At 41.0% G+C, this 27,949-nt stretch overlaps 1 protein-coding gene and 1 long non-coding RNA gene across 7 annotated transcripts in view; one reads left to right on the forward strand and one right to left on the reverse strand.

Annotated features, from left to right (window-relative positions):
• AMBRA1 (autophagy and beclin 1 regulator 1) overlaps nt 1-27,949 on the reverse strand; it is a 170,303-nt gene that overhangs the window by 79,202 nt on the left and 63,152 nt on the right. For 3 of the 6 annotated variants that reach the window (XM_077863058.1, XM_077863062.1, XM_077863060.1), the window contains 4 exons: nt 27,700-27,786; nt 23,463-23,639; nt 10,749-10,829; nt 10,242-10,342 (listed from right to left, as the gene is read on the reverse strand). In XM_077863058.1, coding sequence (XP_077719184.1) covers nt 10,242-10,342; nt 10,749-10,829; nt 23,463-23,639; nt 27,700-27,786 — 446 coding nt within the window. The remainder of the gene's footprint in view (nt 1-10,241; nt 10,343-10,748; nt 10,830-23,462; nt 23,640-27,699; nt 27,787-27,949) is intronic. The other 3 variants (XM_077863061.1, XM_077863063.1, XM_077863064.1) reach the window with 2 other exon arrangements.
• On the forward strand, nt 4,853-11,834 carry LOC144292574 (uncharacterized). The gene is made up of 2 exons (XR_013359971.1): nt 4,853-4,910; nt 11,564-11,834. It is a non-coding gene; the product is annotated as an uncharacterized LOC144292574 (long non-coding RNA).

The raw sequence follows: 27,949 nt of genomic DNA on the forward strand, positions 1-27,949 counted from the left end.
GCTGCAGTGAACTGGGCTTAGGACAAACCAAGGGACTGATTTCAGTTGCCCTGTAATAATGAAAAGCTGTGGTTACAGGATAACTATTTGGCTCTGGGGTAAAAACTCCAAAAGAAACACCTCCAGGGAGTCTCTACACTCCAAAAGGTCCCTGGTCACCCACCTACAAGTGCCTCTTTCCACATCATGGCTTATACCAAGATATCTGTGCTTGCTTTTGGCTTCTAGTTGAGTGGCACAAGGACCCTGGGGAAGAGTTGGCCTTGCAGATCAGAAGTTGTTAAAGTAAGGAAATTAACACCCACAGGTTGGCTCTACTTTGGTAAAGAGGGTGAGAGGTGCTGTCTGCCAGCTTCCATGGCATTTCCAGCCAGTTTGGAATAAATGAGGCTGCTTGAGTTCATAAAAAGAGAAAGAAAAAGAAAAACATATGTGAGCTCAGAGTTTTAAAAAGAAGGAGGTGGAAGGTTAGCATGGTTTATTAGCTTCCAGTATTTATCCTGATCATGTGGGTAAAACTGATGGAGTAGATGGGCCAGCAAAAGGATTGTTCCAAGTCTTTTTTTGGTGTTAGAACTCTAATCTTCAATAAAGTAGAGACTGTCTGTCTACTGCTTCTACTAGAAAATATGGGCTCTCACCTTACATTTAGCTTTTTCTTTCTTTACATCTCCTCTTTAGATTTCTATCTATTTCTATATATATTTTTTAAAGATTTTATTTACTTATTCATGAGAGACCACCAGAGAAAGGCAGAGACATAGCCAGAGAGAGAGGCAGGCTGGGGAGCCTGATCGGGACCCCATCCCAGGGGCCCTGAGATCATAACCTGAGCCAAAGGGAGATGCTCAACCACTGAGCCACCCAGATGTCCCTAGATTTCTATACTGTATCATTTGTTTTGAGGGTTGCAAACCAGTCATAACCTAAGAAGACAGAAGTAAAAGTTCTGACATTACAAAGTACATAAGATTAGAGGCCACCTTCAGTTAACACCGTCATAATAACTAGTATTTCTAAGAACTTAATAAACTTTGAGATCACTCTATGTCTAGGGAAGCCCCAGAATACAGAGAATTTAAAGTACAAGTAAACAATGTGGTCTCAATCCAGATATGCTGACATTAACATTTCTCTTTTTGGAAGAAGGAAGAGGAATAGGTGGAAACTTGGTTAAGAAGTCGGGGAAGAGGGATGCCGGGGTGGCTCAGTGGTTGAGCGTCTGCCTTTAGCTCAGGGTGTGATCCTGGAGTCCTGGGATCAAGTCCCACATCGGGCTCCCTGCATGGAGCCTGCTTCTCCCTCTGCCTGTGTCTCTGCCTCTCTCTTTCTGTATCTCTCATGAATAAATAAATAAAATCTTTAAAAAGAAAAAAAGAAGTTGGGAAAGAGGTTATAGGTCAATTCCTCCTACTTTCTGCTACAGAAATACTTTAAGGTACTGAACTCCCACAGCCAGCTTTCTGTTTATACTTCCAGTCTGGTGTTTAGCATGATACCAATTTAGTAGGTGGTAAGCTTTGGAGGGCAGAGATCATGTCTTTTCACCTGGATACCTAATACTGTACCATATAAACAATAGAAGTTCAATAAATGCTCATTGAATCAAAATAGCTGATATGCCAGCTGAGTACTCTGTATGTAATTAAGAATTCATTCTTCCCCATTATTAACAGCTCCAGATGAAGAAGAGTTATAGAGCAGGGCCTCACCAGCACTGATTATCTTGGGTTCCTGGTATTACCACCTCATCTCTTCCCATGCCTCTGGCTCCGCATCTGTTCCTAGCTCAGTGAGTTCTTAAATTTTAAGTATATCATGATCATCTAGACTCTTTTAAAACACAAATTCCTGGAGCCTACAACCAGAGTTTCTGATTCAGTGGTCTGGGGTAGGGCCCAAGAATTTACATTTATTACACGTTCCAAGGTAATGATGCTACTGGCCCAGAAACTACATTTTGAGAATTCAATGTTGCCAAGGTTACACAAAAGCAAACACCTGGTCTGCTGAGCAGATATGCATTTTATCAACACAAGTCCTGATGGAGGACAGAAAATAGTTCGTCACATGCCAGCTTTGTGATTCCTTTACTCTTCCCCACTTGAGGGACATGACTACAAGCAACAGACGACACATTAGACCATCAAATTATCAACACAAGGACTTTCAGGTTACCATCTGTTGGTGCTACAGAACAAAAGGTCCACAGTATTTTCAATTCACTGACCACAGCAAAAAGGGAAAAAGTCCTGCTTGGGACGCAGGAAGAGCACCATTTGGGAAGAACACAGAAGAGCAGTGAGAGATCAGTAAGGTTATAATCAGTGAGGAGATTGTCATAGCTCTAACTCATACTGGTCTCCAAAATTTATAATGAAAATCATAATAATGATTATAGCAATATCTACTGAATACTTGTGTTAAAAATACTATTCTAAGTGTTTCATTCATTTAATTTCACTCACTTAACTCATTTAATCCTTAAAACAATCCTATAGGCTAGGACCTTTTTTTTTTTTTTAACCATGAGAGAAACAAAAAGAGAGGCAGAGACACCGGCAGAGGGAGAAGCAGGCTCCATGCAGGGAGCCTGACACCAGACTCAATCCCCATACCACAGGGTCATGCCCTGGGCCAAAGGCAGGCACTAAACCGCTGAGCCACACAGGGATCCCCACTAGAACCTATTCTTATGCCCATTTTACAGATGAAGAAATTGAGGCTCCCAAAAGGTAAAATAACTAAGATCACACTGTTAGGAAGTAGCAGAATGAATATTTGAACCTAGATAGTCCTGGAGCCCAAACTCAAACATTTTGCTATACTGCCTCCCAAGCAGACTATATACTATAAATGGCAGCTATCCTTCCCAAACTCCCACTTACTCATCCTCACAGACCCATTCAAAAAAAAAAAAAAAAAAAAAAAGCAAAAAAAAAAAGACAGAATTTCTTCAAACTGTACCAAAAGACACAAATCCTTAGTTCATATCGTGTTTGAGCTACATTCTCCTTAGCTACTCTATCAGGATTGTCAGTTAAAGTCCCAGGGGAATTATTAAACTTTTAGTAGCAGGGCCAAAACAAAATAGAAAATCAGGCCACTCCCTGGCTAGACTGTCAACTCCCTAGGGGCAGAACCACTTAATTCTTTCATAAGACCCAAAGTGCTCTGGAAAATGCTAAGCATTTAAAAAAGTGCTACATACACTTCAAAATGACAGTACAGAAAGGGCACAGGTGGGGAAGCATCAGTGGGGAAAGATCAAGAGGAAATTTCCTGGGGGAGAGATGGAGGCACAGAAGAACTTAATCACATAATATAAAAGGGACAGAAAAGTTTATTGACAAAGCCTAGTATTTTCCTCTAGGAAAGCTTTAAAGAGCACAGGCAATTCAGCTTAGAAACTAAGACCCCAGTTCTCAATAAGAACACTTCTCACTAATTTTTAAAAAAGAAAAAAAAAAAAAAAAAAAGAACACTTCTCACTAGTAGTGTAAGGAGATGCAGTAAAAGAGTAGGGTAGACAGGACTCCAATGCTCCAGTGACTGGTAGACACCAAGTAAGTAAAAGTTCTGGGTGCTGTAAGGCATTTGGGAAGGCTGGGTTCTCTGGAAGGAGTGTTGAATTTACTTCTGTTTCCCAGGCAACCAAGCCAGCCCCTTATCGCCTTCACTTTCATCACTGGAGCAGAATGAAAGGTAATTGGGTTAATTATTAAAGAAACACTAGCTAGTACTGCTACTACTAATTGTCCATTTATCTGAGGTTTATAAACAGCCATCTTAATTGATGTTGAGTTGGAATGTGTCACTCACTTTATTTGCCTGGCTACTAGGTACCAGACACAGAGATAAAGGGTCCAGCCACGGAGATCAAGGGTCCAGCGATGGAGATAAAGGGTCTAGCCATGGAGATAAAGGGTCCAACACCAGAACTATTATTCATTTATGTTCATACTCATTTAAGTATACCATGATGGCCCTCAACTGTACTTGCTACTGTTCATCTCTCCCAGATTTGCCAATTCAAGCAAAGGTCTAGTATATTAGGTAATTTGTTGTATCAGAGAGCTACGATATCAAGTTGAAAAATCAGGCTAATTCCTAAAAGTCAGCAAGCCTAGGGCCCCAGATGCCCATTTACATGGCCAAGCTAGACCAGGCAGGCCTCCTAAAATTAATTCTCTAAGGTACCAGGGAAATGGGGAACATCTAAGAGATACAAAAGACAACCAAATATAAAGTTGACAAGGAAAAGAAAAGTCAAGTCTTACAAAAGAGGTAGCTCTGTCTTATCCACAACAAGCAATAAACAGAAGGATGCTTAGGACATGAGATTATATAAAACAATTATTCTAACACTGCATTGTTGGGTTTATAATATATATAGATGTAATATACATGACAATAATAGCACAGAGGAAAGAGAAGGGAATAAAGTCACAATGCAGCAAAGTTTCTGTATCTTACCAAAATTAGGTTTGTATAAGTCTGAGGTAGCTCAGACTTTAAAAATCAATAAAGATATTAAAATGGTACATTAGAAAATATCCACTTACTATAAAAGAAGTCAGCAAAGGAGAAACAGGAACAAAAAAGACATTAGAAATACAGAACAGAAATAGCAAAATGGCACACAAAAATCCAACTATAACAACAACATTAGAGGTGAATAAATAATCCAATCAGAGATTGTCAGAGTGGATAAAAACAAAAATCAGCAACACAGATATGAACTGAACAGGTCAACTTAGATGTGGATTTTTTTTTAAATAAATACAATACAGTAGTATAAATGTATTTTCTCTTACGATTTTCTAAATACCATTTTCTTTTCTCAGGCTTATAAGAATACAGCATATAACACAATATGCAAAATAATGTGCTCATCGACTATGTTATTGGTAAGACTTCTGGTCAACAGTAGGGTATTAGTAGCTATGTTTTTGGGTCGTCAAAAGTTATACATAGATTTTCAACTACATGGGGGTCAGATTCAAAGAAATAAATAGTATGAAGTTTAAAAAGATGGAAAAATATATATCACACAACCAACAACCATTAAAGAGCTGGAGTAGCTATATTAATATAAGAAAAAATAGATTTAAAGACAATATTGCTAGAGAGAAGAACATTTTATAATGATAAAAGAATTAATCAGGAAAGCATAACAATTATAAAAATATATGTACCTAATAACAAGGTCTCAAAATATATAAGGCAAAACCTAACAAAACTAAAAGGAGAAATACACAATTAATCAATAATAACTGGAAGTTTCAATACCTTGCTCTTACCAAAGGATGGGACAACTAGACCAAAAATCAGCAAGGATATACAAAACTTGAACAAGAGTATTAACCAAGCAGATCTCCCCAATACCACACTCCATGCAACAACAGAATATACATTCTTCTCAAGCACACAGGTAATATTTACTAGGACAGACCATGTGCTAAGCCATAAAACAAGTTTCCATAAATTTAAGATATTTAAATCACACACCACAGTGATATTAAATAAGAAATCAACAGAAGGAAATTTGGGAAATTCACAAATACATGGGGAACCCTGGGTGGTGCAGCGGTTTAGCGCCTGCCTTTGGCCCAGGGCGCGATCCTGGAGACCCGGGATCGAATCCCACGTCGGGCTCCCGGTGCATGGAGCCTGCTTCTCTCTCCCTCTGCCTATGTCTCTGCCTGTCTCTCTCTCTGTCTCTATCATAAATAAATAAAAAATAAAAATAAATAAAAAAATTTTCACAAATACATGAAAATTTAAGAACATCCTCCTAAATGTCTAGTGGGTCAAAGAAATCATAAGAGAAAAATTAGGATGACTGGGCACAAAGCCATCTATAGCTCAGGACACTTGACCAGGCCCCAATGACCTGTGTCAAGGAGGAAGAAAATCCTAACACTCCCCATTGATTTTAATCAAAACACTAAATTAAGTACATCAGGCCCACATCTGTTGGGAACAGATGCTCATTAGGATGAAAGTCAAAAGGATTAGGCAGGACATCTAATACTCTATTTTACAGGTCTCTATCTTACCCAGGTCTCCTTCCCTCAGAAGTTTTTTGTTCTTCCAGTAATTACTAGGAAGATGTCAAATGCCAGGACTTCTCATTTTACTTGTATGAGGCCTCAAACATGCAGAAAAATATTTTAAGCTTATGAACCTTTTGGCAGATACCCCCTACTTGAACTCAGGCAAAACATGGCACAGAAGATTATGAGTCAGGCAGACAGACCTGGTTTAAAGTTCTAGGTCTGCCTCTCACTGTGTTATATTGGGCAAGTGACCTGACTTCTCTGAATGTCAGTTTTCTTCCCCGTAGAACAGAAACGCACCATCTATTCCACAAGGTTGCTATAATGATTATAGGAGGTAATATATGGGAAAGCACTTAGGACAGCATGTGGCTCATAGTAGGCAGTCATTAACTTTATGTCCTTTATTATCAGTGGCTGTTACTGCACAGAGCCAGACCTGTCTACCAAAAAGTCAGCAGAGGGAGCTCCCCAGACTTCTGTGTGTTTCCCCAAAAATAAACCTGGTAGAGTTGCAATAGCTTTAAATTTACTTATACCTCTTTAGGTATAGGTTTAGAATTTGTGTTGCTAAAGAAGGGGCATGATGTGCATTGATGGGTGACTAGAGGCCATCAGGAACCTAAAGAATTGTGGGGAAGGCACCAGATAAAGAAAGAGAGATGAGAATTAATAATCAAAACACTTCCTTGTAGTAGCTTCTGCTTTCTATTATCATTCTAAGGCTCATGTGGGAGGAAGTGGGCAGAATGGATCATTTTTGTTGATGACTCTAAATGGCTTTGGCTATGGTTCACTGGAGACTCATTTGCCACCATAGTACTGGTCATGCTTCCTATAACTGCAGGTGTGTGTATGCTTCATACCTGCAAAAAGGCATTCACCTTTCAAAGGGTTTGGCTTTATGTTTGAAGCTAAGAACCAAACAGCAAGATTGAGGTATGGTCAACCATGTAAACTTTGAGCTAAGCTATAGAGGATAGGAATCATGCCTCTTATTCATTTTGGTAGCCTAGAACAGCACCTGGTACATAGCTACAGAACAAATACCTGTTGAATATAATTGTTTTGAGACCATCACAACCTCATTCCAATCATACAAGTGAAATTGCCTTTCCAGGAAAACTGGGTGCTTACTGCTAACAGGCCAATTTGTCCTTCACTCCAAAAGCCGTTATTACAGGAGCTCTATTACACGATTGCAGTAAGTTTAATAAAAAGCAAAAATCTGCATCAATGAAGGCTAGAAGGCTCAGAGAAAGGGCTACTACATAATGATTTTCTTCAGCATACAGCACTGGGTCATAAAAGGCTATGTCTAGAAACCACTCAAAACAGAGGAATTAAGTAAGAAAAACCCTGAAAATCAAACAAGTTTCCTGGGAGCTCTTTTCCCTCTTCCTTAGATTAAGGTCCTAGAAGAAGCATGCCATTTTGATGCTTTGTCCTTTAAAATAACTGTAGGGAGGTAGACTAGGAAGCTTTGGAGTCCCACTGCCTAGTTCAGTTCTGGCTTCTCAACTTCTAGCTGTACCACTCTGGGCAAGTCAGCCTTCTGGGCTTTAGTTTCCTCCACTGTTAATTAGCTAATAGCACCTATCTCAGTATAACTACAAGAAAGAAATTAAATATAAGTGGAAAAGTATTTAAAATACTCCCTAATATACAGCAAGTGCTCAATAAATGTTAGGCTTTTTCTTTTTTGGTTGTTGTTATTATTCTTGGAATTTTCTCAAGAGACAAATAATACGGCTGTCGACAGAAACTGGAGGGGCACCCAAACACAAGTCCCCCCCACTTCCTGAAAGTCTGCTTTACACCACTTCAGTTTTACAAAAGACCTGCATTAGTACTTTGTTCTTGCTAACTGAAGGAAATCCAAAGAGGATTTTCACTTTCACGAAAAAAGGCAATAAGTGAAAATAGCATTTAGCATTTGCTTTACAGTGAGCTGTTACAGAGGCAGCATGCACCCTGAGCATCAAGCTGTCATAGCTTTGAACTGTATCTGTCAGCACATCTGTGCTTTATCTCAATTTATTTCGTGCATCCATTAGCAAGATGTGTCCTAAGGTATCAGAGAAGCCTAAGAGAGGTCTTTTTTTGGGGGGGGTTTGGGTACACTAAAAATTTTTTCCATATAAATTAACGGTAATTGCTTCTTCCCTTTGCACCATTTTGGCTTGCAAAAGCTTTTCTAGGAACACTCTACTTTTGGACAGTAGAGGAAACCTGAATCTACAAATGATGAGGGCCTTTAAGAAAAGACCAATAGGTTCTCTGTAACACATATCTTAAGAAAACAGAAGAAACTAGTTTAATTGTGAATGGAAACCATCTGCTAATCTAACTCAAGAGTGAGGTTCTTGAGAGTCTAGATTTCCTCCCCCTTGAGATACTGCACATTCTTTGTTAGAGAACTTTTCTCAGTAGATTTCATATCTGTTAACAACTACCTGCTGGACCATAACCTCTGTATTCAAAAGTATCCCTAAGTGAAAGGGGGCCTCTTGGGGGTCAGATCTCTCCTCATCAAGGAGGAAACAGGAAATGGTGGTATAGTTCTTAAATCTAAGGAGAAATAAATATACAGCCATTCCCAAGCAAAGCTAAATGCCAAGGAAACACAGATTTTCCAGCAGTAGAGGAACAGGAGGTGCTGTGTGGGGTGATGGAGGCAGATGTCTAGAACAAAGGGTGGAGTAGGGCTCTGTAGTATTGCCTGGCAGCAAGCGATTATCTGTCAGTGAGGAGCTTCCACATGCCATCAGCCAAGCCACACAGAAACATGAAGCATGGAGACACACAGAGACATGGCGTCTGTTAACCCCCTAGGGCCAGACATCCTTAGACAAGGTTGTCAGGGGACCAGATGTAGTCTGCTTCCTCACCAAGGCTGGACCTACAAAGAGTCCTGGTGGCTAGCAGAGAATCCCACTGAGGTTTCTGGGACTTCTAAGCCTTGATATTGGGTCAAGGATAGTCCTACCTAGGGGAGGCCAGATCCTGTGGCCTCCAGCTGTCACAGTAGCTTGTTTAGAAATCACATTCTAGGGGATCCCTGGGTGGCTCAGTGGTTTAGCGCCTGCCTTTGGCCCAGAACATGATCCTGGAGTTCTGGGATCAAGTCCCACATTGGGCTCCCTGCATGGAGCCTGCTTCTCCCTCTGCCTGTGTCTCTGCCTCTCTCTCTCTCTCTGTCTCTCTCATGCATAAATAAATAAATAAATAAATAAATAAATAAATAAATAAATAAATAAAATCTTTTTAAAAAAAAAAAGAAATCACATTCTCCCAGGCTGACAGTATTACTGCCTCACACAGATCCCTTCCTACCTTTAACCACCACATGGCCCAGATTTTCCAAAACATAATGTCTTTATGAAATTTTTAATAGACGCTTTACACACCTAAATGTGGTTTTTTATACCTCTCATGCCTTCACATACATAAATTTAGAGGTTCACAGTGGAAGTGAGGGGAAAGTGAAGTAAAGAGTGTGATGGGGAAATACTCTTTGTCAGGAAAAAACAGGATTCTGCTTTGTTTCCTCCTCTAGACACTGCCCAGAAGCAGCAGCACATACTATGTCTGAGAGCCTGCTAACATTATGTATCTTAGCCCAAAAACACTGGTCACTGAGCGATTCAGCCACCATAAAACTGTCTCAGATGGGCTTGTCCAGCCCATTTTTTGTCTCTGAGATTTCTGAGCCAGCTCTATGGGTCTCTTCTCCTCCTCCTTCCCTGGAAGATTCCACAGTGCCTGGAAACTCCATCTGCTGGCAGATGAGTGAAGGGTTGAAGAGGTGTGCATTAAGCTCCTAATTAAATCACAGGATCTGGTTTATGAGTATCTCACCAACCAAAACATGAACAAGACACCTTTATCATTCAATTAAAAGCATAGCCAGAAACGAATTGCTAGATTAAGAAACAAACAGTTTAAACAATTTTTTTAAAAAAAGAAAGATGTTTGAAGAAAGTGGGAATGGGCAAGATAAACAGCTTTGCTCCATTCTAGTTTCCTGCTTTTAAGTAAGGAACTGAGTACAAGACCTCAAACAGTTTTCAGCCAGATGCCAAGATGCCATCACATCAACATAGGTAAAGAAGGGGAAAGCTTTACCTGGCTCCATGCCCCTTCAAATTTTCAAAATCCAAAGAAACACTTCCTTACCTGCCAGGACCCTGTTAACAGAGGAGTGAGTAGCCAAGCCAGGCTGTCCACGTTCGTGAAAAATCCCCGCATAAGGCAAGTACTCAGGCAGCAAGAAACGCCTACAAGAAGGAATCACATGTTAAAAGCCTATAAAAGACCATCATAAAACAAATACTATCCACTATCCACCTACCCCCAACAATCAAGTCTAAAGGATCCACTAAACCTAGGAATCCACAAAAGCTCAGCACAGAGTAAAAATGCCTGGGATTTGTCCTTCTGCAACCTATATCTCCTTCCTGATTTTTTTCTTCTGCAGTTTTGCAGGGCTTCTAACCTGGAATAGGATACTCCCAAGGCCACTTTTATATCTTTTTGTTGTGGCCAATCATCTCCTGTCAAGTCTTTAGACGGCAGGGCTGGATTATAGGCTCACTAGGAAATAACTCCAGATATGAAATCCAAAGTCCAGAAAGAGGTTTAAAAGTGAAATCCCGCTCTCATAAAGTCTCCTTCAGTTCTTACCTTGGAACGAAGCGTCCAAGCGAAGGCGCAGACATCCGGGCATTGCGTGGAGCTCGGTGCCTAGATCTGTCACCATTGTCCCTGGAGAAAACAAAGACTACATATAAAAGAGTCACTAAAGCAGGACCAGCCACCGGCCCAAAAGGCAAATATTTCCCAAACAAAATTCCTACAGTCAGGTGAAGATCCCAGAGAAATTAATCATCCGGTTGCTTACTAACTTGGATGGCGCATTAATATACTACATTTCTAGGGTACCTCAACTAAAAGATTTATAAGCATTTTCTGACAGTTTGGTAAAAAGGAGGAACATTTTCATGAGTTAATGTGATCTTTGAACCCTGTATCACCTGAAACTAAAGCCAAGTTTAGATCTTCTAAGGGACCTGGAATGGAAATATATAAACTTCTTTTTCTAGATTGAAAGATACAGAGAAACTTTAGCTTTGGGCTAGCTTGAAGGAAGAAAAATTCCCCCCATCCATTTCATTCAGCAAATGGTTATCTCTAAATGAATCTGTTTAGGTCTTTGGTGTGGAAAAAAAAATCACTCATGAAAAGTGAAAGAAAAACAACACAAGAGAAAGACTAGGCAGTCCATTTTTTTAGAGCCTGTAAAATTGGCAATGATGAAGAGTATCAGAAAATGCAATCCCAAGCATTTGAGTAAAAAGAAAAAAGTCTAGGTGTTTTCTTTATGGTCTGTTAGAGCAATAGTAATAACCACCACTTATTAAATATCTACTAAGTTCTAATATAAAGGTTATTAACATGTTATTCTACTTAATCCTTCTAACTATCCCATTCGCTTTTAGATATGGAAATTAAAGGGCAGCCCCCAGTGGCCCAGCGGTTTAGCGCCGCTGGGGTGTGATCCTGGAGACCGGGGATGGAGTCCCACTCCCTGCACGGAGCCTGCTTCTCCCTCTGCCTGTCTCTCTCTCTCTGTGTCATGAATAAATAAATTAAAAATCTTAAAAAAAAAAAAAAAAGTACACAGATATGGAAATTAAGGACCAGAAAGGCAAATGCCCAAGGTCACACAACTGGTAAGTGGCTGAGGCAGTATTCAAAGAGCATCTATTTGATTCTGAAGCCCTTTCCACTATACTTCACTGCCTCCTACAAGAAAACAAGGACTTCACATGGCTTAGTTTCTAATGCATCAAAGGAACAATAAGCCAAAGGGCATTGGCTGGACAGTGCAGTTAATTAGCTGCTTAACCAACTCCATGAAATAAATAAACCTCTAAAAGCTTGATTTAATATTTTTTTCCTAAATTCTCCCTTTGGATTATCTTCAACTTAATGAGATCATCTTCGAACTGGCCCTCAAATCAAAGTTAAGACAATACTTTAGCTTTCAAATGGACCACTGGGAGCTTTACAAGCCAGAAATGAAAGCCTAGGAAGGTTTTTATATCTTGGTGGGATTGGATGCTGTGCATTAACAAAGGAATCAATATCAGGGATATTGGAAGCTGATCCATTAAAAGTCAGTACTGCTCTTTATTTTCCCAAAAGAGAAGGTATACTATTGTTTTCCTTAATATATCATATCCCTTTGACTTGAAACTCTACAGATGAAGGGAGAGGCAAGGGGCTGGGGGAGGGAGACAAACAGACACTACATGGAAAGTAAAAAGGTTATTAAAAAGAACAGTTAAATTGTGGATTTAACTGTGGATTTAACAGTGGACTGCAGCTCTCAGGAGCCCACAAATCATTTTAAGATCTCAGTAGCCACAGGCACACAGGAAAAGAAAAATATTAAGATAGTTCTCAAATTAATCATATTATTATTTTCATATATATATTTTAATATATGAAGCTTCAAATTTTGATCAAAGTACCAATTCACTTAAAAGTACAAATGAGGGGATCCCTGGGTGGCTCAGCAGTTTAGCGCTTGCCTTTGGCCCGGGGCATGATCCTGGAGCCCCGGGATCGAGTCCCATGTCGGGCTCCCGGCATGGAGCCTGCTTCTCCTTCCGCCTGTGTCTCTGCCGCCCCCGCCCCTCTTTCTATGTCTATCATAAATGAATAAATAAAATCTTAAAAAAAAAAAAGTACAAATGAGGGGCACCTGGGTAGCTCAACTGATTGAGCATCCGACTCTTGATTTCGGCTCAGGTCGTGATCTCAGGGTTGTGAGATCAAGCCCCAAGTCACGCTTCCAGCTGAGTGGGGAGTCTGCCTGAGATTCTCTCCCTCCTCTCCCTCTGGCCCTCCTCAGGCTCACTCATGTTCTCTCTCTCTCTCAAATAAATAGATCTTTAAAAAAAAAGTACAAATGAATTGATGACAGCTTTCCATATCAGCATATTTTACTTATCAACGGGCACTAAAAGAACAGTTAACTATCATGAGAAAGTTAGAAAACATTTTGAAATTAAAAAGGGCCCTAAGCCTCAAAAAGGTTAAAAACTAAGCCAGAGAAAGGAGCACCATGGGATCAATGCAAGTACTATTCCATAGCTCTGAGAGCAAGAGCTGGCCTTCCCAGAATCAGTCACACTGTGGAGCTGACAACTGGTTTCTCCAAGGTCCAAAGACCCCTTTTCTCCTGGACAATAAACAGTACTCCATCTGGTGTCAGCAGGGCTGAAGAGCAGGGAAGGAGAAGCCAGTGCACTAGATCAAACTGATCAGCAGTTGCCAGTGCTCAAAGAGGGCACAGAGCTTGGTGAAATGACATAAGGAGACAATTTAGAAAAATGAACAAAGACATTAGGGCTGGGGGAAAATCTGGGCTCCTTCGACATAATTCACAAGCCTCTTTTCATTATTATTATTTTTAAAAATATTTTATTTATTTATTCATGAGAGACACAGACTGAGAGAGAGAGAGAGAGAGAGAGAGAGGCAGAGACACACAGGCAGAGAGAGAAGCAGGCCCCATGCAGAGAGCCCAACATGGGACTCGATCCTGGGATCCTAGGATCACGCCCCGGGTCCAAGGCAGGCACCAAACCGCTGAGCCACCCAGGGATCCCCCCTCTTTTCATTATTATTAAAACTGACAATCAACTCCTTCCCTCCTTTCTTTTTCTTTCTTTCTTTCTTTCTTTCTTTCTTTCTTTCTTTCTTTCTTTCTTTAAGAGAGTGCACAAGCAGGGGTGCGGTGGGGGAGGGAGAGAAGGAGAGAGAGACAGAGAGAGAGAGAGAGAATCTTTAGCACAGAGCCCAACTCGGGGCTTGATCTCACGACCCTGAGATCATGATCTGAGCTGAAATCAAGAGTTGTACACTTAATTGACGAAGCCACCCAGGCTCCCCTAACCAACTCCTTTCTGATTCAGTTTCTCCTTCCATTTGAAAAAGGGAGGTAGGACAAAAAACATGGGCAGAGATAACGGCTTTACAGTACTTAGAGATTAATGGGGGATATACAGGAAAATACAAATGAGATCAGCTGGCTCAAACACAAAGTCTCAGACTGATGGTCACATTCAGCACCATGAAAGACATATACACTAAGTGAATAGACATGCACCTGCTGGTCCTCACCTTAACATCTTGACTAAAGATGGAGAAGTAGGAACTAAATGGCATCTCAATAAAATGTAGAAAAGACTTCAAATTAAAAGCATTGAGAACTCTAGCATAGAAAGAGAAGAATAAGAGCACGGGCCTCAAAACAATTAGAAAACTGTGGAATGCGGTGAACACACAAGTGAGATGCTGCCTAGGAGAGACAACAAAGAACAGCTAGGAGAAAAGAGCTCAAATGCTGTTCCAGGAAAAACCCTGTAAACAGGAATGGGAAAGGTGGCAAAGGCCAGAACGTTTGACTGAGGACAAGTGAGCAAGAAGATGGATAAAGGCTCTGTGCATTAGTACTGACCACAAAAATCCCTAACTAAAGCGTGTCTCTAAGTAGACTAGAGGCAAAAAGAGCAACTCATGACCCTAGATTCTGTGGTCTTGAAAGAAGGGAGGATTCAGAAGGAGTTGGGCCATGGAAACCAAATTCAGGTCACAGAATATCTGCAGTAGTGATAGGAAACGGAAGAAGGGGAGAGGGAAACTGCTAAGAGTTCCAAGAAAAGGGCAAAGGACTTAAAAATACTTAAAACAATGCCATATTTACAAAGCCATACAGACTCTGTCACTCACTTTGGTGCAGATATAAGATCAATGTGACTCGAGGCTGCCTAAGCCAAAGTGAGTGAGGCAAAGACTGAAATCTGAGTGACCAGAGGCTGTCTGCCAGATGAAGAGAGGGTAAAGGCAGCCTTAGGCAGACCATTTACCTTAGGGTTGGTGGAGGGAGCTATGCACGCATGCACGCACGCACGCACAGGGGCCTAAATGTAACACAGCCTAATGCCCTCTCCCAAGGGGACCTGGAAAAAAACAAACAAACCAACCAAGCCAGTAAAGAACAGAATATGCAAATATACTGGTACTGCTCCTCCCTCACAGGAGGACTCTTTGTCCCCAGAATGCTTTTCAGGGAAACACCAGAGAAATCCTCATCAATTTCATCAGCTAGAAGCTGCCTTTAAGCCAGCAGGACAGAAGCTGGTGGAGTTATTAATGGCTTTTCCAGTTGTTGAATTCTGTGCATCTCTGATTAACTCTCAGAGGGGTATTTGGGAAGGAGAGGGAGGAAAAATAAGATTTTCTTATACTAGATTTTATATGGAAAAAAACACCCTTCAAACAATAAGGCACCCAAGACAAATGTTAAATACAAGAAAATGCATCTCTGGAACAAGGGAGAGACACACAGCAGCAACTCTTGCTAAATGCCTGGGATTAATTGCCTCAAAGAGAGGCCGTAATTTAAAGGAATGAAAAACACACCTAGAGACTGCTGTCTGAAGTCCTGACCAGACAGTCAGGTTGTCATTACTCCTCATGACAAACAGCTCTGCCTCAGGTCTTTATAAATGAAGCTCTTGCAGCAAAAAGCTCAAAAGGCCATTGTCCTCTTGACAATACACAGTTGACTCTGCTGAAAATTAGACTATTAAAAAAATAAGTGTTTCCCTTTGCTCTTCTGTTTTTACTCAATCTCCAGACAATAAGAAGGCCTAGCTGGTATTCCTCTCCCTGGATGGCACAAGTCCTTTCCTTAACCCTAGTACTCATAGTAAGAAACCGAGGCCCCTGTCTTTACTGTCAAGGATCATGCACACGTGTAAGGGCTTAGATTTCTGGGAGGAAGGGAGAGGGCCCTCAGGTGTCATTCACAGGGGATACATAGGAGCACAAACTTTTGGAACCGTGGAGCCTTAACTTTCCCTAAGGAGCAGTAATATAACAGATAATTACTGTTTACAAATTCCTCTCCACCTTTAGTCTAATTTCTAGCCTAATTTCATCTGCATATACTCCATATTCCTATTGGACATTTTATGTTAAAAAAAAAAATCTCTAAGTGGTTATGTCTTACTCCCCCTACCTCCTGAGCCACTTAATTCTTTCATTCTGTGTTTTCCCATACTATACCCAAGGACGATCCACATATATTCCGTTTTCTTTCTCTTCTAGTATTCCCCGTAATAAATATTCATATGTATTTTACTGGCCCAGAAAGAATGCTAATTCTGAAGTTACCAAGCAATAGGCTCAAAACCTTCAGGTAAGAACTAGAATTCAGGTAGGCATATATTTAGAAATAGGTTGGGGCTCTTCTGGTGCCAGATATCCTGTTCCTAATCCTCAGGAAGGCTCTCCCCTTTTCTGAGACTTTTCATTATTCTGCCTCTGCTGAACAGGAGGGAAGTTCATCTAAGGTAGTCAGCTCCCACAAAGATCTGAGTGCTTCAGGGTTAAACTGCAGAGATTATCCCCTCTGATTTTACAGATCAGACGCTGAGGCCTAGGGTGGATAAGGGACTTGCCCAAAATCAAAGGACAAATTTTGACTCAGCCAAAACCAGAACCCAGGGCCATCCTCTAGTCAAGAGTTGTCAAGCTATAGGGACAGTGGTCACTGACAAGTGATCCCAGTTCCCACCTGCTCCCACAGCTGCTCTAGGAGTCACTTACTCTTTTACCTACTTAGTTCAAAACTGGCTCAAGTAGGAATCAAAAAGGACTCGGGCAATATTTTGTTTGGGAAGCAGGAAGTCAGACAGCTGAGCTATTGCAGCTAATTTCTCAGGAACGTCCACAAACGTTCAGGCCCCATTCTTAGAAAACACCAGGCCTCATACACACCCAACATGTAAGGTCCAGTCCTCAATTGTTCTCTCCTGTATTTCATCCACTGTTTCCTAACTGGTTTTCCTAAACCAGGCTGTACAGTTGCCACTTTAGGTCACCCTAGCCAATGCTGTCAGAAGTAGCCGCCTCAAACAGGTCTTCAGTAATGGCTGCCCCCAGATAAAAATAAAGTCCAAACTTCTTGGTCAAGCATTCCAGGACCTCAGTTCAGGCCTTTTCCATCTTCTCTTTCGTATTACAAATACTCTATAACTCTAGCCACAGATTTATTCAGGGTCCTTTGAATAAACCCTGTAAATCTTCTGTCTCTGGGCTTTTGCTTAGCTAGTCCCTTTGAATCTCCTAGAATCTCCTTCCCTACCCTCATCCTCCACATCAATTCATCAAAGTCCTACATAGTCTGTCCACCCAGCTGAAACGCTGGGAGCCTCCTCACATCTCCCCAAATACCCTCTTCCCTTCATAGAATGCTGCTCTGTATTTTAGTGTTACCTTATTATAGTCTGTCTAATAAGTTACTATGTAAAAATCTGCTCATGTTATTTCATTGCCTAAAACTCTTCAATGACTTCCTTTTACCTAAAGGATAAAGTTCACCTCCTTTGTAAGATACACAAGACTCTCCAAAGATGTGGTGTTACCCTAACTCTTGGGGCTCATCTCTTGCCACATAACTTGGACTTTAGAATCTAGACAAACTTATCAACAAGGGAATTCTGAAATATTTCATGTTTCTATGACTGTACATTTATTTGCCTTTCTCCCAAGAATATCTAGAAGTGACAGTCCTATTTTAAGACATATAACTTTCTCTTTTATAAACCCAACTTGTAAAAAAAAACAATCAACCACTATGAAAATCAAGTAAGTGAAATTATTTAAAACTCTCTGGTAAAAAGAAAGAGAACAGTTTCTCATCTCGTCCCACTGTAGGAACTACTTCTATTCCTCTATGCCTGATTCCTGACTGTTCTAGCAAGTTCCAATCTATAAAGAGAAAAACTTTAAAGTGTGTTTCCTTAGAATTTCTCTTGTATTTCTAGTATCAAAGAGTCTATGGTTTATAAGTTAAAGGAAGGAACAAAGGCAACTCCTCTTCAAAATGAAGTAGACAGAACACTCTCTAAAGATTTACCCTTCCCTTTCTTGGCTACAGTTACGTATCTGTTATTAGTAGTCACCAACTCCCACAGGAGTCCTGGAAATTCTGGGCACAGAAAAGAGAGCAGGAGCAAGTACTACCAAGGACACGTAGCTTCACTCTATTGGAATTTCTAGCCACGAGAACTTAAAGTATATGAATCTCACAAAGTTGCTAGGATTTCACCTTTACACAGATGATAATATTAATATTATTTGGTTTTTAATGTATTTTCTTTGCCATAGCTCAATTAAATTTCAGTTATAGCAAAAGGATAGGCAAAGAATATTAAATTCTGAACTAAAGGCAAGCAACTTCTCTTATGCCAACCCAATCAGATGGCAGAGCTGAGTGACAGCCTTCAGAACTCTCAGCTACATCACATATCAAAAAGACCTTTAACAACTTCCTTGCCAGAAGATGTCTGGGGACAGGGACCATAAAAGGAGAAGCTCTTTCTGCATTAGGCTGTATATGTGTATGTGGTACTGCCAGAACAATTCATGCCAAACTAAGGAACTAGAATCCATTTCTGGCACCTAGAAATGATTGTCATACCGCGAAACATTTTTGCTTATTTGGTCACAATACACATTTCTGGGTAAAAATTCAAATACAACCAGATAAATTAGAAGAATGAAGAGAACAAATGTAATAGACCTAGGGATCCCTGGGTGGCGCAGCGGTCTGGCGCCTGCCTTTGGCCCAGGGTGCGATCCTGGAGACCCGGGATCGAATCCCACATCGGGCTCCCGGTGCATGGAGCCTGCTTATCCCTCTGCCTGTGTCTCTGCCTCTCTCTCTCTCTGTGACTATCATAAATAAATAAAAATTAAAAAAAAAAAAAAAGAAAGTAAAAAAAAAAAAAAAAATGTAATAGACCTAAAGTGACTTCATCGTAAGGCTGAAGGACTAGAATCCTCACTGTGATGTTCTTCCAAAGGAAGCCCAGTGTCACAACGGTAAATGAAGACTTGCTCTCTTCTGTCCTGGCAACAATTTTAAGAAGTGAATATAATTCCCCTGCAGCTGGTATGTATGGTGTCGATATTTGTGACTGATCCAATCTGAAGCTTCTAGTTCTGTCATTGGCTCAGGGTATTCTTTGCCTTAGAAGGTAAAGCAGTTACAAAAAGACACAAGAAGGGCAAGAATAAGCTGGGGATGATTCTGGGATTCTAATTACGTTTAGAATAAGAGATAACGTGAGGAAGGAGCTGAGGATAACAGAAACAATAGACATATGCCACTTCTTATGCAGGCCTTAACAATTAGTAGGACAGGGCACTTCACCACAGTGCTTCATAAAAGCCACCCTCTTTCCAAAGTGATGGTGAAAATTAAAATGGCAATTTTCCTTATGCTTATTTGCTTTCTACATTGTAGTAGGTGGTCTGGGCTCAAAAGCAGGCAGACAGCAATGTCAGGGGCAGCCACACCTTTAGTCTGCTTGTGAATATCTTTATGCAAAGACAGATGCTGAAGGCTTCAGGACAGACCTTCTGACAGCAGGTTTCTGGATGTCCTGCTTGTGCATTTTGATAAACACAGGGACCCTGCAGTCTCAATCCTGGCTGCAGACAGAGATGAATGGCAGAAGAAGATGCCTGCCTGGGTAGATGGTCATTAATCCAGACCACAAAAGAATCCTAGCCTATTCTAGAATAGAATATTAAGTCCTAGAAAATTTAACCTGATGCTGACCAACATTCAAAGCTATCCTCCATATAGATAAATCTAGAGTGTTCTTCCACAGCAAATTCAGGGAGCAAGAGCTCAAATGTGGTTCTACATCATTTATAGGGTTTTTATTTACTTATTTTTATTTTTTTAAGATTTTATTTATTTATTAATAGAGAGAGAGAGAGAGAGAGCGCGCATGCGAGAGAGAGAGCGCGGCAGAGACATAGGCAGAGGGAGAAGCAGGCTCCATACAAGGAGCCCCACAAGGGACTCGATCCTGGGTCTCCAGGATCAGGCCCTGGGCTGAAGGTGGCACTAAATCACTGAGCCACTGGGGCTGCCCTGTTTACTTATTTTTAAAGATCTATTTATTTGAGAGAGAGAGAGAGAGAGAGAGAGCATGCTGTGGGGGAGGTATGGGGGGGGGTTGAGGGAGGAGAATCTCAAGTAGACTCCCAGCTGAGCACAGAGCCTGAGGCAGGGCTCCATCTCCTGAGATCATGACCTGAGCCAAAATCAAGAGTCAGATGCTGAGGTGCCTGGGTGGTTCAGTCAGTTAAGCATCTGGCTTCAGCTCAGGTCATCTCAGTATCCTGGGATTGAGTCCTGCATCAGGCTCTCTGCTTGTGGGGAGGCTGCTTCTCCCCCTCCTCCCCACTCATGCTCTATCTCACTATCTCATTCTCTTTCTTTCTCTCTCAAATAATTAAATAAAAATTTTTTTTTCTTTTTTTGAAGAGTCAGATGCTTAACCAACTGAGCCATCCAGGCACCCCCAATTTTAAGGTTTTAAATCTACAGGACAAAAAAGTGAGACACTAAGTATGTTTGTTCCTGTTCTCAAATCTCAGACATGTCCAATCTTAGTTGTCTCTGTATCCTCATTAAAAAAATACTACAATGGAGTAAATATCTCATTGGGTTATTGTAAGGACTGAACAAGATTTTAAAATATATATATAAAGTATATTAATATATTTATACATACTACAAATGTTTTATATGTTATAAATTAGTATACACATGAAAAATATTATTATAGCTGATATTTTTCATTCAGATGGATGATGGGAAAGAACCAAAAAAAGATGGGATCTGGGGGCTCTGCAAACCTGGTTGCGATAAGGTAGAGAATGGCAAAATGACCCCTAGTTTAGTAAATGGGAAGAGCTGAAGATGTCAAAGTGGGATGGCAAAGGCAGGAGGAGCACGGTGCACTGTGAAGGTGAGGACACCAGTAGAACAGTCTCTCTTAATGGCACGCTAAATGTTAGGAGAGTTCAGGCCCTATCTAACTTACCTGCTTCTCTGTACTTGAAAGAACTGTAAATTATGACTATGCAAGCTTCTGACTTTCCTTCTAGTTATCAAAGCTAAGGAAAAGGACTGGGGCAGAGAAATTAAAATGGGCTGGTACATTCCCTCATTTCTCACTCACTCCCTCCTCAGAGAACCTAGAAATTAAAAGGAGCAACCAGAAACAATGCTCAGTTTACAACAGCAGGGAGGAGGGCAGGGAAAGAGACAGGAAAAAAACGAACAGACAGATAGTAACTCAGCACCAACCAGCGAGCAACTTCCTTCACTAGGAGACCCCGACTACTAACACTGAAGTGACTAATCCATAGCTATTAAAAAAAGATTACAATCTGCATCAGCCCAAAAAGAAGGGCAAACACCCTGTGAGAGACTTTTGGAGAGGCATGAGAGAAATCAGCCTCATTCCTAACCAGGGAACAACAGAAGACCCCCAGGGAGTAACAATGGTAAGTCAGCACAGGAAAGGTGAAGAAGGCAATGCAAATTCAGGTCGTGCTGAAGCCATGAGGGAGGTGAGAGCACAGGTGGGCTGTGGGGAGCACAAAGAGGAGGCAGTCTGACACAGGAAAATCGAGGGGGAAGGAAGGGGAGAGGGAGGAGGTGGTAGCAGAAGAAAGAGAAGGTAAGATGAGAACAGAACATTTTAAACTAACCCAGAACTCCATTGTGAAGGACAAGTCACGAGGCAAGATACAGCTCAAAGGCATCAGCCCCACGTTTCACCACTGCAAAGAGATAACACAGCCTTCCAAATCCGCATGGAGGGAGGCTATGCAATTTGCACTGACTCCCAGATCTCCCTTGGATTACTGAGGCTTTTCAGCGGTACTAAGTCCCAGGCTTTTCAGTGGTACTAAGTCCCCCATGTACTTGAAACTGCTTCTCTGAATAGACCCCGGTGCTGGAAAAATCACTGTAACCCACAGGGGAATATATTTCACTACTGGTGTCTGTCCAGCTAAGAGAGTGGTGACTCTGCCCTCATGGCCATTATAGGCATCCACCATCCCCTAGAATGGACTGAAGGGAGAATGACATGTGCTGGGAGCCAGAGGGCAGCCAATGAGAGAGGACCGGCACCCCTGCTCCCCAGGCCACCACAGCTGCTTCAGGGAATCCCTGCATTTCTTTCACATTTACATCCTCCCCACACAAATGAACTGTCCGTTCAGTCTGCCTTCTGCTTCCAAGTACACAATTGCTAGTGTGTTTAAGAATCATATCAGGAAGGCAAATTGGTATAAAGCTTGTTTCCACCTTCTTAGCCATCTTTGGCAGAGAGATTTCTCCAAAGCATCTTAAAGCTCTTTTGCAAGGTGGCTCTTGGGGAACTATCCATTCAGCTCACGGAAGAGGAAGGTAGACAGGAGGCAAGAACTCTTAACATCTCAGACCTGACCAGGCTATGTCTAGATGGAGCAGGGGGAAAAAAGGAAAATGACTGACAAGCTGTCCTATTCTAATACAAAAGGAGGAAAAAATAATATTTAACCACCTCCCTCCCTTCCTCCCTCCCTCTCTCTCTCTCCCTCTCTCATTCGTTTTGCATGTTTGAGAATATCAAAATATAGGAATCAAAACAAGAGCCAAATGTCCAATTTGATGCAAGCCAGGAAAGCTTTCAGAATGGAAAGAAACACAATGAACTGCTAGAAAGGTCAGGAGCAACAGGTCAGAGAGTTCAAACACAGCAGTAAGACGGAGGTGTTTGACCCTATGCATGGGGCTGACCCTGCTCCTTTAGCTCACCCCTGCCCTTTAATCAAACCACTCAACAACACCAGAAGAGCAAGGAATTACCTCTTAAGCCACCACATTAACTTGACAGGCAATTCTCAAAGGATCTTTATTGGAGAGATGGGGAGAAGGAGAAAGTTTAGGCAATGGTGTAGGACCTCAAAGAATTCATGTGATTCAAGGGTACTAAGAGGAACTGTCTTCAGGGAAATCGGAGTATTCTTATGATGTCTAATCTTGCTACCTACTCTGCTTCAGAGAAAAAATACCAACAGTCCTGTCTCCCTGATGTTATGAAGAAAGATCACAAGAAGCACTTCCACAGCCACTGTTCACGCAAAGGGGAAATAAAAGTGCTGCCTATGGAGCAGCAGTCATCTTCTCCAGCCTGGCCTGGGGCCAACGGGCTGTCTCCCCACAGGCTCTGGTGAATCAGCAGCACAACTGCCAGAGGGGGGTGGGGGTGGGGGTAGGGGGATGGGGTAGGGCTGTGCATCTTAACCCCCTTTCCCTCAACCCATCCTATTACTCATAAATAGTAACTTAGGGGGTTGGAGCAAAAATGTCAACCACTGCTGCTTGGACAGTGGTCAACTTGGAGGCACACACAGCTCGGAAGGACAGGGAAGAAAGCAAGCTGAGGAGGTACTTACTCAAAGTCCTCAAACTCCAAGTCGGTTCCCTCTACTGATGGGCCCTGGTTGTCTGAGGAAGAGGAGGTGGAAGAACGGAGACGGTTCTGCTGATAGCGCATGGAGCGCTGGCGAATACTGTCTCTCCGTGAGAGATACTGGATCATCCTCTGGGCGTAGTATGCAGCAGGAGATAATCTGAGAGAGACAGAGATGGACAAACACAAACTAGCACTAATGTGGGGAATACTTTGGAAGACAGTAAATCCAGCTCTCCCATGGCATCTCCCTGCTGAGGCGAACTCCGGAGACATGAAAAATAAAGGGCGTTTAACTCACCAGGAGGTCTGTACTGCACAATACGTTTATCAGACTACCACCAGTGTTTCTGTTCGGAGAGAAGGCAAAGAGGCTGTTTCATCAGTCATCATCTGCTCAACAGCTGCCCCCTCCCAAGGGGATAACACTGGACCTCCCTTTTTTGTTTCTTAAGGGACCCTCCATAGCTTCTCAGGGTACCCTTCACACAGATTCACACTCTTCTTCAATCATTCATACTCAAAATATAATAAAAAGGGACCACAGCAATCATCTATAGGCCAACCTTTCTTTCATTTTATAGAGAACAGAGGCCAGGAGAGGGCAAACCAGACATGACTAAAGAAGGTACCATCTTCACCGGGATATCCTTCTTCTCCAACAAATCCACACAGCTCCAGATTTGTCCTCACTCCCTAAAATGAGCTCTTGGAACCTCTCAGCTCTATGGATTATTCATAGGTATTTGTAACAGAAAATATTCAGCATCAAGAAAGAGTAAAATATATGCAGGAAAACAAAACCTAAAAGGGAAAAAAAGATTTTCTATTTCTTACAATAGAGCATCAGAGGCTACATGGGCACTAAGCAATGTACAAGACAACAATTATTCTTCTTTCTTCTCCCTTACCATGGCTACTCTCAGTGGATAATTAGTCTAGACCTCTATTCTTCCAGCTGGGGCTTAGTGTCTTCATACTCCATGAAAACATCTAGTGTCTCATACAATTCACCACATCCCCTTCTTTCTCAAGTTTTTCCTCCATCTTTCACAACACTGCTACATAATAAGAAAGAGAAGAATAATAGAAAAACGTTTTACATGATCATATTAAGTGAATTCCTAAGAAATTTCCAGACTTAAAACTTGCCTGAGGCACACACTTTAACTCAACAATTCCACTAGGAATTTTATCATACAGAAAAACACAAGGATACAAAGATATATATATATATATATATATATATATCTGTATATGTTGTTAGCATTAGTGAAAAACTGGGAAATGTCCCAAATGCCCAGCAACAGATTAAATAAACTATATATGTACAAAGAAACACTATGTTGCTATTAAAAAGAGTAAGTCATCCCTATAAACACACAAGAAAAACTCTCAAACAAAAATTTAAGTGGGAGAAAAACTGAAGAATGGTATGCATATGCTAATACATATATAAACATATATATTTCTGCAATTAGAACAAAAAACTAAAAGGAAACACAATAATCCTGTTGAGGATTCCTGAGAATCCTAACTTCTATATAACGTCTGAATACAAAAGGGAAAAAGCATATAAATATACATTTTTTTAATGGAAATCTGGAAAAACTGATTGAGAATGGAAATAGTAGTTATATCCAGTGATTGGAAAAGCATTTACAAAATCTTGCTGCCTGACCTTTCATTACCCCTGGATAGTTTCTGGGAAAATCCTCAGTAAATCTACTGACTCAGGCCAAAGAGATTCTGCAGTCATTTACTATACGAACTAAGACTACCTCTGAAATGCCAGTCATCAGAGGTGGTATCCTTCTGGCCAATCATCAAATGGAATTCCTAAGCAGGTCAAATGACAATCTTTGGAATTCAAAAGTCCTTGTTATAGAATAATATACTGTGTCTGGCATTCCTGAATCCAAATTATACAGCAGGCGGGCATGGGATAAACAAATGCCTTGGCCAAGATGATCGGAGTACAGGGCTATTTCTTAAAAGTCTCAATGTGTGGAGCTTCCATTATCCATTTGGCTCCCTGTTGCCATGCATTTTGCAAGGATGAATCAAGAATCCTAAATTTTCAAGAGACAAAAGTCAGCAGTTTTGAGTTATTCCTAAATCACTAAATACACAGAAATCTTTTAGAAGTCAACCATTGATGGTTAAATTCTCAAGTCAATCAGACTAGAAAAGAACATAAAAAACATTTCAAGAGCAGAATGAAGATTCTTTTTTTGGAACTGATTCTGAAAAGTGACCATAAGTACACTCATTCCTCAGTTGATAGCCCACGCTAACTAATGGGAAAATTATATTATTGGTGAGAGAAGTAGGAAGAATGTTGATGCAGACAATAATAAAGACTGCCCTTTTATGTAAGGGCACAATTTCAGCACTAGGTAATCCCAACTGTTTAATTTCACCATAGGATAGGAATTCCCTAAGCTACAAAACTATGCATCAATGGTAATGAAAAAAGGATTCCTGCACAATTATTAAACATAAGTACATCCCGGCCTCATCTTTTTAGGTATCCACAGGGAAGCTAAGGTTCTGAATGCTGAAAGGTCCCACAAAGACTCTGACCTAATAAGTATCGTACAGGGTGAAATCTAAGAGGAAAAAGAAATTAAACAGCCAGTAATGAGGTAGCAACCAGTCTCCTACTAAAGAGCTGGATAATCACCAAACTCTAAGGTGTCCCAAGTAAAAATTTTAAATGTTTAAATAAATCCACAAGTTTTCTTCAAGGAAGAATATGTTCTCCTCCAAAGAAAACGTATTCTGTGTTCAGAGGGGAAATATAAAAATAGCAACACCACAAAGTATGACACTTTCTATGATAAAGAAATCTGAGTAGGAGTAAATAAAAGATTTATTACATGAAAGGAGGACAAATAATGGTCTTAAAGAATCACTGTTAAACTCTGTCAGGTTAAAAATTCTGGGGATGAGATTCCTATTGCTGTCCTAAAAGAAACTCTTTAATATTAAGCAAAAAATTTCCTATCTCAGTGTTTCAGAGTAATCTGATTGATGCATAAAATCTCCCTCTGTTATTTAGGGCTTACTACTTTCAATGTGATCAGGGACTAACACAAACTTCCTTGGTTCAGTCATCATCATCTCAGCTGCTTCCCCATTCCCCTGATCCTTGGATTTACCATTTGTAGGGCATGGAAAAGGAAGTAAGAGTACCCTCTTAAGGAATCTTTCCATTAGTCTCTCAGAAAGAAGGTTCAACATCATGACATAACTGTGGCCAACAACAAAATCACTCAATATCCCTAGAATCAACTTTGTCTACGGGTCTTTCCAGACTTGAAATTCTTAACCTAAAGCAAAGCTCATTTAGCTCTATCTAACCCAATCTGTTAACTTGCCTACCTCACCATTACAAATTGCTCTTTCTTTTGGTAAAGCCTCACAATATGCTCTGGTATTGCTTAAATAATGTGAAGGTTATCCCCTATTTAGGTCATTGACAGAATCAGCAAGTCTGGCTGTGACAACACCAAAGACTCACTATAATAAATGACATACATCAACTCAACACCCAACGCTGGTCCTCAGTCACCAATATGAGGTAATGGTGGGCCGGCCTTGAACTCATCTAAGTGTTTTTTTTTAATCTCTCTGAGAACTCTTCAAATATCTTCTAATCGGTGTGAGGTAAACACTTTAATAAAAGATTGACTTGTTTTAGTTACCCTTTTGTCAGTCATCTCTTCCTTTAGGTTGCATAAAAAAATTGAACATCTGAATGAACTTGACTTCTGCCTTTTAATAGTCTAAATTCTCTCTCAAATGAGAGTGAGTAGAATTTCTTGTTAGTTGGATAGTTTTAATTTGTAAGTAATTTCCCTACTAATAAAAACTTGTTTCCCTTTTGGTTGTCCATCTGAATGGCAACAGCCTCCTGATCAGCAAAAAGGAATATCCTGTGACTCTGTCAGTGGCTTCCTCAGGTCCCTCCTCTAAGTGCCCCACTTATAGAAATGAGCCCCAAGAGACAGGAGCTCAGTCACAACCCTCTGCCACCAGAGGTTCTGTTCACTTACCTGCAACATTTCCCAATCACCTGAATCACCTGTCTCAAAACTGTAACTGAAGAGTAAAGAGCACCAGGACCAGAGAGGCACAGAGGGGCTTCCAACAGCTTGGCAACCCAAGGGCAGCCCCTCCCCCCCACCTAGTGCCATTTCTCACTTTGGCCTTACCTCGCTGGGTCTGGGTAAATTGGGTGCTCTCTGGATCCTGCTCCATCATAACGGGATAATGAAATGAGGGAAGACTCCAGCAGCCTCCTAGCAGAGATTAAAAAAATGGCAATAATCCCTGTCAATTACCAACTCAGAGGTCATTCATAAGGAAAAATAGGGGGAGAGATAAAATAACATCCCCCTTTGCAGCTAGCTAACACTTGCTTTCTGGGATCACACCCTTCCTACAAACTAAGTACCTAGAGAC

This window comes from Canis aureus, chromosome 21 (assembly GCF_053574225.1).
Source record: "Canis aureus isolate CA01 chromosome 21, VMU_Caureus_v.1.0, whole genome shotgun sequence".
Classification (NCBI taxonomy): domain Eukaryota; kingdom Metazoa; phylum Chordata; class Mammalia; order Carnivora; family Canidae; genus Canis; species Canis aureus.